This window comes from Idiotropiscis lumnitzeri, chromosome 6 (assembly GCF_059441095.1).
Source record: "Idiotropiscis lumnitzeri isolate Australia: NSW breed Sydney's pygmy pipehorse chromosome 6, RoL_Ilum_1.0, whole genome shotgun sequence".
Taxonomy (NCBI): Eukaryota; Metazoa; Chordata; class Actinopteri; order Syngnathiformes; family Syngnathidae; genus Idiotropiscis; species Idiotropiscis lumnitzeri.
Genome location: NC_142396.1, coordinates 12,223,185 through 12,235,266, shown reverse-complemented (window position 1 = coordinate 12,235,266; position 12,082 = coordinate 12,223,185). Strand labels below are relative to the sequence as shown.

The following is a 12,082-nucleotide window of genomic DNA, read 5'->3' as shown; positions in this document are numbered from 1 at the left end:
TTATATATGTTTAAAATAATAAAGTCCCATTAACCAAACTTTCCAATGTGTTGGTAATGATCGAAACGTTTCAAATTGCGTTTTTATGAACGTTTGTACTTAAAATAGGGAGTCATTTAGCGTCATCCATACGCGTCGGTGTATGACGTGTAATAAATGCGCCATTTTCAAAAACCCGACAGCCCTTTTACGTTTCATATTCGAGCTTCTATATTTGTTCGCTACGTGCCAAACATAGAAGTATTGTACATATTTGTCGTATATGTGTTTCTGTGACGAGCAACGTAGGTCTTATTCCGAGTATGGACAGTGAAATCCAACGAGATGGTAGAGTTTTGGATCTCACCGATGACGCCTGGAGAGAAGACAAACTTCCCTATGAAGATGTCACAATTCCACTGGTAAATAGGCATTGCATTTTGACAACCGTGTATTCCCAACTTCCCCACGACCTATATTTCATATTTAAGCATTAGCTGTTTTTAAAGGGGAAAAACATATTCGTGCTTCCACTATGTTACGAATCGATACAATCCACTGTTGTGTAAAAGTATTGCAGCAATGTAGATTATATTTGAAGAAATCAGACTTAAAAATCACAGTAGAGTAGTAAATTTGCAATTTTAAATTTTATCATTTGACTGAGGAGAAGCTGTACAGATAATGGATGGATGCTACATGCATGGATCTTTACATGATTGGTGTAACCGTTACAGTCCAGCAACCGAGCATCCTAACGTGTCTATCATCGGACTGACACAGAGCCAAGCCACCTTTAGTCAGTTTTAAAATCTTGCATCATACATGGGTTTGGATCGTAAAAAGAATGGCTACCCGGAGGGAGCGCACACAATCGCCAACAGTTATTTGATTAGAGTAATCTCACCATGTTCCCTTCACTGCCTTTCAGAGTGAACTCCCTGAGGCTGAACAGGACAATGGTGGATCCACAGAGTCTGTGAAGGAACAAGAGATGAAGTGGACAGACCTTTCCCTGCAAAGCCTGCATGAAAACACTCCAACCACTGGAAGTTGAATAACATCTGGTATGGGACTGTAGAATACCAGCTACATTCACAGTTCTGCTTTGTTGGGATGTTTTAGTCTGCTGATCTTCTACCTTGAAGAATAGTATGTCAAGGTTACCTGTGCAGGAGCCAGTCCCTTAAAAAGTGTTTGTGTCAGCTCTTAGGTTGTCACACTCTGCTTTAATTGACTTGTACAAATAAGCACTTAAGCTTTTCACAATTTTTAAAAACGGCTCCATGTGGTTTTAAGAGGATAGTTTGGCATTTGTCTTTGAATTTATTAAAACCTTACACATACACTGCAATGGTTTCTTAGTTGCTAAGAAAAAGTGGTTTGAAAAAGCTGGCTTTCTGAGTTTGTCAAAACGCTGATAGTGCGATACATCAGTTTTTTATCCTGTGCAGGGTGATGCATAAATTCAAAATATTAAATCATAATTCATGAGTATCCATGCAACACTCGTATAAAAACATCCCTTGTCTCTTCCAACATTCAAAGGTTTTTCCAGAGTACGACCATGTCAGCCGTAGTAGTCTGACTACTGCTCCATCATCACTGCATCAATGCTGCGTCTGCAGCAATTTTGCCAAGGTGGTCATGTGGTCCCCTCCTTTGGAGGACTGACGGGTATCTATAGGAGCCTCCTAGACGATCCCAGAGAGTAAAGTATTGTCCATAGTTGTAGTTGAAGAAGAGGTGATGATCCACGTGGTGGGCGGCACCATTTATAATGCTTATCAGAGGGCCAGGGACGCGGTAGTCGCCATCATGTATCGAGATGGTCCAGATATTGACGAAGATGAAGAGGGACAGGTACACAGCCTGAAGTACCCCACATGGCAAAATTGCTGTATTCATTAATAGGACAAAAAATAAATATGGATTATCGTAGACAATCACCTTGTGGATTGGGAAGATGAAAGGGTAGACGTGGTAGGGCAAACTTTGCAGGAAGCCGTCAAGTGGGTGGAAGGCGTGGCTTGCAAATGGTGTGGGGATCTTGAATAAATGATGCTGCTTATGCAAATACTGAGGTGAGTTGAAAACACAAGTACATATTAGGTAATAAATCAGGAGCGCATTGGTTCAGTCATTTTCATGATCCAGATACGAAAGGAACATTTTGCAACTTGTGTCAAATTCTAAAACTTGAAAGAGTCAACTCTAAATAGGAATGAACTGTTCACTGCAATTGGTGCTATGAACGTTTGTCACTCCAAATTATGGCAATCCGCAATTCCTGCAATGCAGCAGGCTGCACTCTCACAAAAAGGAGTTGCTGGCAATGTGTTAAATTTGCGAAACAACTCAAACACAAAAGATAAAAATGACGAGCCTAAACCCTGATCACTTTTTTTGATCCATTGTAAATGGCAAAAATAATTCCTCTATCCACATTTCTAATCCAACTTTGCTACAAAATGTAATGCTTTCTTCCTCGGAACTAGAGTCAACCTTCCCAAATATTTTACAGAAGCCTTTCATTCTGCTGATCAACAAACAGCGATCAACATGTTTACCTTTGCAGAGTTACTTTGTAACTTCATGCAAGCAAAGAACAAGTCAACAAACCTAATGTCATACTTTGCAACATTAAATTGCACTTGAGGATATTCTCATTCATCCTCGTCATTTCGCGACTGGAATGCTCGGTTTGTAGATGAGTTATTAATTTGTCAAGTTTACACCAGTCAATCATGTTATATTGGACATTACTGCATTAAAGTGGTCTAACTCGCCTTATAGATACTCTTGTGATGCATGGAGCGGTGTATCCAGTAGATGCACATGTCCGTAAAGAACAAGAATCCAGCAATGCTCAGGAACACCCCTGGCCAGCCTGACAAAAAAAAAACAAAAAAAACACTTGGGTCTCAGAATAATGCTAGGATTACAGTACATTGCAATTTAGAAATACTGTATTGGAATGAACGTGCCTCTTCTTCAGTAAAATGGCCCTCACCGTGAGAAGACTGGCTGACGTCATCAAAAAGTTTGCTGTGTCCCCTGATCTCCAAGAAGAAAAGTAGCACTGTGGGGAAACTCATCCAGAAGAGGGATGTAGTTGCGAGATGGATCTCTTGGCTTACCTGGTTCTATCATTGGATAAAAGATAGTAAAGTGTATGATTCAGTGTATTTTTCTCAGGATTTGGAACTGCACCGATCAGCCACAATGTTAGGTACAGGAGATCTGACAGTACAAGAAAATATAAAAACTGCATTTGCGAACATAATGCTTATTTTTAATTGACATTTCTTGTGGTGTACAAGGGCACTTTCTGGTCTTCACTGAGCTATAAATCATTGAATGGTTTGGATGCTGAATATATTCAAGAAATTCTAATTGAATATATATAAACCTACTAGGGCTTTGGGGTCTGCAGAGTCAGGTCAGTCAGTGGAGCCCAGAGTTTTAAGTAAACATGGTGAGGCTGCATTCAGCCGTTGTGCTGCACACATGAAATGAGCTCCCAAGCCCCATGTGTGAATTCATTTAAATCCAGGTTAAAACTTTGTATTTTCTTTCTCTGAAACCTTTAAGGTCCTCTGAACAATTTTAAATCATTTTTTTCCTTTAAGATATTTTTGTAACCCACTTTTTTTCTTGACTTTTTTTTTTCAAGTTTTCCGTTAATGTGTTTGAATGTTAACATTTTTGTAACTTGTTTCCTCTGCTCTGCTTTAGCATGTTAACAGCTGTTTTTGTAAATGCTTCTAGGAGTCATCTCTCAACTTGTGTGAAATGTGCTCTGTAATTAAAACTTCCTTGCCTTGCCTTCATTATTTTGCATTTTCTTAATATTATTTTGACTGATTTAGCCATTTGAGGTTACCAAATTTCCAAAATGGCTCATTGTGAGGCAGGGCAGTTTTACCAATTATATTGGTTGTTTAAAACTCTTTATATCGCCCATGTGGGCTCGTCATCTAGCTACCCATGTTCGGGAAAAAAAAAAGGAAATGTGAATTTCTTTGGCTCTCAGCAACCAGTTTCGATGTATATGTTCATCTTCACATTCTTCCAGAAAGCTCACATTGATATGAAACATTAAAATACGTAAGCTCTGATTTATTCAACAGCCTACCTCAATGAACTGTGGATGTTTCATGAGCCTATGGTCAAAGACGCAGTAGAAATTTAGTGCGCCAAAGATCATGTAAACCATTTGCGCTCCAAGGTTGGTCAACAGGCTCAGGCTGATGAGTTGCCGCAGAGCCCAGTCCTCTGGCCATGATGCCGGGTAAGCATATGGAGTGAGGACATAATGGTCTGCAATTTTTAGCACGTGATCCATGCCACCCATCACTGTCTCTCTGTGGGGAAATAATCATACTATTATCTACCATGACAAAGCTAATAAGGTCATGTAAATACTTTGTATGACTATCATATAGACCACTGATGTACAAAACTGTATGCTGATGCCCACTGAAAGTGTCTTGTCTGATTGATTATTTAGGTTTTTGACTTCAGTTTTATGTTTTGGCCCCGTGTTCCTGTGTCTTCCGTCTCGTCATGTTTATTGTGTCCACCTGTGTTCGTTTACCAAGCCCTGTCAGAGATCGGTGCATTCTGACAGGTAGGAGTGGTGACGTGCTGGTTGACGAAGAGGAGGACCAAAAAAAGCAGGGAAGCGAGGCAGGGAAACCTAAAGGGGTATTTAATTAAAAAAAAAACAACATAAAAGTACAAAACAACTGCAAGCAACAAAACACAAGAACTTGACTAAACTGAAAATAAAGCAAGACAGGCAGGAGGACAATGGACGTGGACACTGACACAGACAATGCACTGACAAGAACTAAAAAAAAAAAACGGAACTAAATACAAACAAATTGACAAGACAAAGAGGAGCACCTGGACAAGACAGAGGGTTGGAAGGACCTGATTGGTTAACACAAGGGCTTGGGTAAACGAACACAGGTGGACACAATAAGCATGACGAGACAGAAGACACAGGAACACAAGGTAAAACATGAAACTAAAGTAAAAAAACCTAAATAATCAAACAGACATGACAGCAAGAACTGGATGACATTGTCAGAGAGGTATTCACGTATCAATACAGTATGTTTATTTTTGTGGTTGCAGTTTGAATTGGTTTAATACTTGTGAGACGTATATTCGTAACATGCACACTTCATACAGAACCCAAAACTTTTCAACAGCAGACATGCAAACCACTAAGACACAGTGCTGCCTGAACTATTTAACTGGTCGAGACAAAATAAAAGGAGCAGCTCTTAGTCAATCAAAATTGGACAATATTGCACTTTGTACATAAGCTGTAGGTCAGAGTATTGAACACCGTGGAAATCATTAATGCAAAATTGTTTTACTTAATACACATGTGTGTCCGTTGCAGTTTTAGAAACAGACTAATAAATACACATCAACACATTAAAAAAATGTTACTTTTCATTAGTGCTATTCCGAACTAACCTGCTTTGGGAGTGAGGCCAGCTGTGAAAAGCTTCCTCGAAAGTTGCCAAGTCCTTCCCAACCTTTTAACGCAAGGTCACCAACTGCAATTTTTACTAAAATGACAGCAACTGTATGAAGCGAACTGAGCCACGCACCGCTGGTATTAAATCTGATTTCATCCTCTGAATATCTATTTTGTTCACATATTGCATTTCAAGGAGGACGAGCTGACCCTCTGGTTGCTTTTTTTTCCTACAGACGTGGCACGAGAATGTTGGAAGCATTCACAGACTCTGGAGCTGAAACAAGATCCCCGCATGCTCAGCAAATAAATTGAGCTCAGATGCAGCTTTCATTATATCTGCGATGATTGGATTGTATCTTCATGTAAATAATGGTTTAAACAAGTTCTTCGTCCTAAATAAAGTTACTCGCATTTCTTAACATTGGAGTATTTGAAAATACATACTGTATGATGGCGGACTGTATGTTCCCATATTGGAGCTGCAGGATCCTGTTTCGTCAGAACCGTTTGGCCTTTCACAGAGACACGCACACACACACACTACAACTGTGGTGTGGCTTCCTGGAAGGAACAAAAATATCAATATTGTATGCATCTAAAAACGCATCTTGTCTCGCTTGTCCTATACATGCAAACTAAACATCATGATTCAATGCATGTTTGAAAAAGTCATGTATCGTGTCAGAAGACTCCTGGGCTTTGGTGGGGCCACTTGCTTCTTTCCGTTCTTTATTGTATTGCTATTTTGACACAAACAAGAGGAGAGTATTTTATTTTATTTTTAATTAAAACTTAAAAAACAGTTAAATAAGAACTGTAAAATGTTAACATTTTTAAAAGTTTAATTTTTAAAACTATAATCATGCAATGTCATATGCAATTAATCATATTTTTAGCTGATGTAGGATATCGTAAAATTGATATTGATTTAGATTTGTGACGCATTTCTGCATCGTCATGATCAGTTGTCTGTCTCTTTAGTTGACTCGATGTCTCCCTCTAGTGGCCGCATGCCACTATACATGCAGTATGGGCTGCTAAGTTTATGTGACAGTTTTGTTTGATATTAGGGTTGTTTTTCATACAGTTTGACCTTTCTCTGAGTATTTCGGCTTCCTCATAATCACACAAAAATTTAGTAATTAACTGCGATTCATGACGTTTTTTGACAATTTTTTTGTGAATCTTGTAACAGATATTTACTTGAATAATCTTAGAATTAATGTAAAATTACAAAATATCAAGTATATTTCAATGCAGAACTGTTCTACTAGCTTTCTTTGATCCCTGAATATGCTCAAAGCTGAGTCATCTTTACAGGGATTTTTCTTAGAAACAATTTTCAAAACGTATACAGTACATTTAGTTGTGCCCAGACTCCAGCAGTGTCACCTGCGACTCTCATGAGGATAAGACGAAAGGATGGATGGACATCTAAATGTTACCGTCTTGAAGTATGTTTCCCCTCAAGATAGAGTGTACAACAATTTTATATAAGTCTTGCAACAAAATATATCGGCAAAGAAACAAATTCAGGCTTAGTCAACATCAATGATGAATCCGAAATAACAATAATAAAAAGCTCTCTTGAACCCTAAACACTAAAGACGTAGGATAACAAAGGGTTAAAATGGCCTCATTTTAAATTGATTTAAAATCATGCATAAATATTCAAGGAAAAATATTACCATCAATTGGCTGACATGAAACAAACCTTTTGATAACTTGTTGTGGCCTTTTGTCTGGCTACAATGCTGAATGGTGGGCTTGTGTGGTCATTGTGGTGGGCTGGACTCGGGTCAGGGACTGTAGGTGAGAATCACAAGACAACAACAACAACAAAACAAAAATGGTACAGTGAACAATGCAGACTTTTTCCCCGGTTCCCCTCTCCCGCGGCGAAGTCCCTGCACCCGTGCTGACTTTGACTTTGAGGAGATTCCAGCGGGCCTACGCTGCTTTTCCCGTCCGCATTCCCCCCCGGGGCCCTCCACAAGGATCCCAGTCTCCTTCCTCGGCCTTTCACACGGGGGGAGCGGCACGTCCAGTGCGAATTCATGAAAACAAAAGCAACAGGAACGTCATATTTGTCTGGAAGCCACGACATAAAACAGTCTTTAGAATAATAGTGTGCATTTAATGTACAGCATGAAAAATGTTTGAAGATTTTGCTTCAGGTGAAATTCTTGGACCGCAGAAGGAAGTGTCGCTCTTGGGGTTGGATGAAGACACTTGGTCCCCTGAGCTGCCTTCACGGGTTCCTAAGTATCGCCAAACTAAATCACTTTACTTTGCAGGACTTCTTGTACACGTACAACATAAATTGGGCAATATGTAATAATAATTCCAAAAAATAAAAAGAACCCTTTTAGTTGGCTTAGGCGGTCTTTTATAAATCGGCAAAAAGGACTGTGTATCCCACAGAAGGGTTTGGAGCTTTACTGACTTCTTTAAAACTCATGCCATTTCTGTGAACACAAGTGTATTCTAAATGTCTCCTCGGGTCACAGCACAACTTCAGTGGCGATCATGGCTTATGTTTGGTTAGCTCTGTCGAGCAAGTTGAATCGGTAAAAACGCCTCCATCAGCAAGCCTTGTCTGCTCCAATTAGTTCTCGCCGGGCAAGGTGTACGCGGCTTTTGTCTGAGTATAGGCGCTGCAGACAGCAGCCAGACAACGGCGAGCCACACGTTTGCACAGCAGACTACACTCGTCAATGGTGATGTTTGAATAGACTGTTTTTACTGCACAAGGGTTTTCTGTAGCCGTTAACCTAGCAGCTCTGACGTCAAACTCTCCCGAGGCCATTTGCGGCGATGATGTGTCGGAACATTCGTGTCATTCTGGCAAACTGTGGCAGGGTTGTTACTTTCTGGACCTGGATTTCCCAACTCTGCTGATCACAAGGCATCATTTAAAATCCTTATTGCTCTTAAGTGGCGTTCTTGCTACATGGTGGTATGATAAGTGTTAGCATGTCAGTATCTTTTTGCTTCTTATTAGAAATCATATGCAAACACTTGGAAAATTGTAAAAACCTAATTCAAGTACTGTATTTCAGATCAAGTCGCTATCGTACTTAGACGTTGCATGAAAAACTTTTACCATGTTGGCATTTGAGGTATTTTTTTTAGTATAAGACTGTAAAAGACTTTTACAAAAAAGTTACAGACCACAGGGCACAAATTAAATCTTGATCAATTTTTCTTTGAGTTTTCTATACTTATTATGCAATCATGTTAGCATCACAAATGTTAGTATTTTAGCAACAATTTTGGACAAAAACATTACTTTTTGTGAAGGCCAAAGCTGAATAAATTCTTCACAAAAGAGGCTTTCGCATTTGCAACTGTTAGCAAGCGCATTAAACATTTCCAAAGGAATTTTTCTTGTTTAACATTAGCATTTGATGAATCCCAATAGTCAGTCAGTAAAATTAAATCCTGATCCATGACTCAATCTTGAACTCCACCAGAGGAATACACTGTACATGATTGTTTTACACAAAGCCAGATTAAAGACCATTCAATACTTCACAGATATTAGCCGCACGTGAGTGCGAGAGAGGAGAAAAACTCAAGTGAGCAATACGCTGCTAGCCTGTCGGGCGCCATGTTGCATTCTTCTCTTCTGTCAGATCCTAGCCATCCCCGTTTGGCCCCAACCTTCCCCCCAAACCGCCCAGAGAGTTTTTCCAACATCAGTGTGACCTAAGTATATTCAATCTGATCCCATGATTAGCCAAAATTCCTCAAAGGTGGAACAAGTTCACCAAGTCCATCATTTCTTCGTACAATTAGCCTCAGCCTTGTTTCTTTTTTCCTGTATGACAAAAAGGATTCTGGGTGAATAAGTACGAGCACACATCCTTTTTGTGGTCACATGCTCCTTGGATGATTTCCCCACTGGGTTCTCAGCATCGTCGCTGGCATAGCACGTAGCAAGTAACACATAGCACAAGACTAATTTGCTTGGTTTTGCTTTGGGTTTTTTTTCAGTGATGTTAAAAATAAAATGCATTGATCAGGGAATTGGAATTCCCAAATGTGGACACGTCATACAAAAGACGACATCTGGTCACCCCAAAAGTTAACCATGTCTGTTTATTTATTTATTTATTTAAGTATGTATTTATATAGCACTTTTCATACATAAAATCAGTTCAGGTTTATAGTTTGCAAAATGTGGCCATGTCAGTGTTTGGTTACCTCTATGGCTATCTGATTTTTTTTTTTTTTTTTTTTTCCCATACGTGACTTCTATGGGATATTTTGTATGCGTCTGAACCACTTAATTCAAATTTTTTTCAAACAGACCTGAGTCACTTTCATATGTTTTCCTAAATCGGATATGTATAAATCTTTTTGCAATGCGAGGGCCTTGTGCCATACAAGTGTGCGTTTGTGTGTGTGTGTGTGTGAGTGGCTTCAAGGGCAGCGAATGCAACACTTGCGCCTTGGAGAATCCCATCATAACTGATAATGAAACAATGACACTATGCGGTGCGCAGTTATGAGCGTACAATATCATGTCTCAACTAAGAAAAACTTTCCTGGAATGGATTTCGTTATGCAAGCTGGTCAAGGATTTTAGGAGTCGAAGGTCTTTGCAACAAATTTTACAACACCAGCTGAAACTCAAACAAAATTAAATTCAGAGATGGGAACTTTATTTTGTCCGGCTGTCTACCGTCTGTGACCTGGGCACCCTTCCGCCATCGTCCCTCCGTCCTTATTCATAAAATAATCGTCGGTCCTGCTTCCTTTAAAAGCTCTTTCATCTGCCGTTGTTTTTCACCAGTCTGTTCTCGCAAAAAAAAAAAAAAATAATAAATCACAGCCATTTACCGCCACAATTTACGGGCTAAGAAACACAAATGATTAAAAGCCACAATAGCTAAATTTTTCCATATAAACTGATTTGTTCATACATGAGCTGCTTCGTAACTGTCCACCAACTAGTGGCCCAGAGTGTCATTTGGGGAATTATCGTAAAGAGGGAAAAGAACCTAAAGTATCCTTGAAGGACCAAACAAAAAGACACGACATGTAGATAGAACAACTGTTTTCTTTACCTTTATCGCAATAGCGCGATACTCGCAGGCTTCCTAGAAGACATGAAAAGTACTTGTTCTCCGCCTTGGTGTCCCACGACTCCAAAGTTTATTGTGCCACAATGATATTCTAAATAATCAACGGCGTCAAAGCTTGGGGTTCAGGATGTTGTCGCATTTTCTGGTTGAATGGGAAAACATTGTGAGTAAATACATGTGATGTTTTAGACTCTTTGTCGGCGCTCACCGATGACTCTTGAGGATCAAAGTGCGATTACAGGATGCGGGGCAGATGTTTGTGTAGAAAAAAAAAAAACACACAGACCGACGTATTCTGCTTTGCAGTTCTAAAAATGTGGCCGTGTCTATGGAAAAGATGTAATTTTTAGGCATCCCATGGTCAATTATAACTTTTGGTAGTTCCAAGAGTATAGACATGTCAGGGGAAAAGAGGACATGTTGTCACCCAATGGTTTATTATGTCATTTTGTAGTTGTCAGGTTCGGTCACCGGTCGGCGAGGAGGAGGTGGACCCAGAATGCGAGGAAGCAGGGCAAAGGGTAAACTAAAGGGAATTTATTAAAGTAATCAAACGAGGACAAACAACGTGGCGTGAACAAACAAACGGGGCAGGGTGCAAAATAACAAAGACAAACTAAACGTGACTAAACAGAACAAAAACGACAAGGAACGAACAGGGACAAATACTAGGGATCAGGGCATGAACATGAGCATGAACATGAGCATGAGCGTGAACGTGAACGTGAGCGGGAGCGGGAGCGGGAGCGGGAGCGGGAGCGGGAGAGGGATCAGGGAGCGGTCGTGACAGTCCGAATGGAGTAATGTTCCGACGCTGAGCTGTCGGCAAGGGGTGGTTAAATAGTCCATTGATTAGGGGAGCAGATGGGAGTCAGGTGTGTGATTGTTAACGGGGGGCAGGTGTGTGGCTGACGAGGATGAGTGCTGAGGGGAAACGCCCCGAAAACAAGCAAAACAATAACACAAAAGCATGGAACGAAAAAACAATAACAAAAACCTGTCATGCCCGACGCGGATCATGACAGTAGTCCCCAAATGCATACAGCCATGCCGGGGCGAAAGAGGACTTGCGGTCATCCTATTGTTGACAATTGATGATGACTATTTCATGGGAAGTAAATCCCTTTGCCAAGATGTTTTACAGTTTCACAGTGACTGAGTCATTCATTCATTGATTCATTGCTTCCACGGCAGGTGATCACCATTGGCTGAGATGTAGCGCGTGTGTGATGCGCAGTGTAAAATAATACGCCTCAACTTTCCATGGGCTTCATGTTACCAAAGTCACAAGCATGCCATCAACTATTCAACGGGGGCCCCTCGGCGAGATGCCACCTGTGGCTCGCATGTGTGTATTTTGTGGTTGGCTGAATCAAAACAGCAGTTTCCTGACACTGTGCACTGGCAACAGTCAATTGACAAACAACAATAACCGACCGATGCATCACAATGCGAATGGTGCTAATGTGGGTAAAAAATACTCAAGACATGTTTTGATGGCTATCGG

At 40.3% G+C, this 12,082-nt stretch overlaps 2 protein-coding genes across 6 annotated transcripts; one reads left to right on the top strand and one right to left on the bottom strand.

Annotated features, from left to right (window-relative positions):
- Positions 1 to 142: 142 nt before the first annotated feature.
- anapc13 (anaphase promoting complex subunit 13) lies at positions 143 to 3,501 on the top strand. Of its 2 annotated transcripts, XM_088298186.1 has the most exons (3): positions 143 to 401; positions 911 to 1,046; positions 2,978 to 3,501. In XM_088298186.1, the coding sequence occupies exons 1-2, from the start codon at positions 303 to 305 to the stop codon at positions 1,034 to 1,036; spliced, it is 225 nt and encodes a 74-aa protein (XP_088154312.1). In that variant the 5' UTR covers positions 143 to 302; the 3' UTR covers positions 1,037 to 1,046; positions 2,978 to 3,501. The 2 variants fall into 2 exon arrangements, with proteins under 2 accessions (XP_088154312.1, XP_088154311.1); XM_088298185.1 differs by lacking the exon at positions 2,978 to 3,501 and having other exon boundaries at positions 911 to 1,485.
- On the bottom strand, positions 615 to 7,248 carry LOC148335275 (lathosterol oxidase-like). Of its 4 annotated transcripts, none has more exons than XM_088298183.1 (7): positions 7,197 to 7,248; positions 5,927 to 6,043; positions 4,118 to 4,346; positions 2,993 to 3,125; positions 2,769 to 2,869; positions 1,930 to 2,058; positions 615 to 1,851 (listed from the first exon to the last, which is right to left on the bottom strand). In XM_088298183.1, the coding sequence occupies exons 3-7, from the start codon at positions 4,334 to 4,336 to the stop codon at positions 1,582 to 1,584; spliced, it is 852 nt and encodes a 283-aa protein (XP_088154309.1). In that variant the 5' UTR covers positions 4,337 to 4,346; positions 5,927 to 6,043; positions 7,197 to 7,248; the 3' UTR covers positions 615 to 1,581. The 4 variants fall into 4 exon arrangements, with proteins under 4 accessions (XP_088154309.1, XP_088154310.1, XP_088154308.1 ...); XM_088298184.1 differs by having other exon boundaries at positions 7,171 to 7,207; XM_088298182.1 differs by lacking the exons at positions 5,927 to 6,043; positions 7,197 to 7,248 and adding exons at positions 4,580 to 4,681; positions 5,476 to 5,784.
- Positions 7,249 to 12,082: the final 4,834 nt, after the last annotated feature.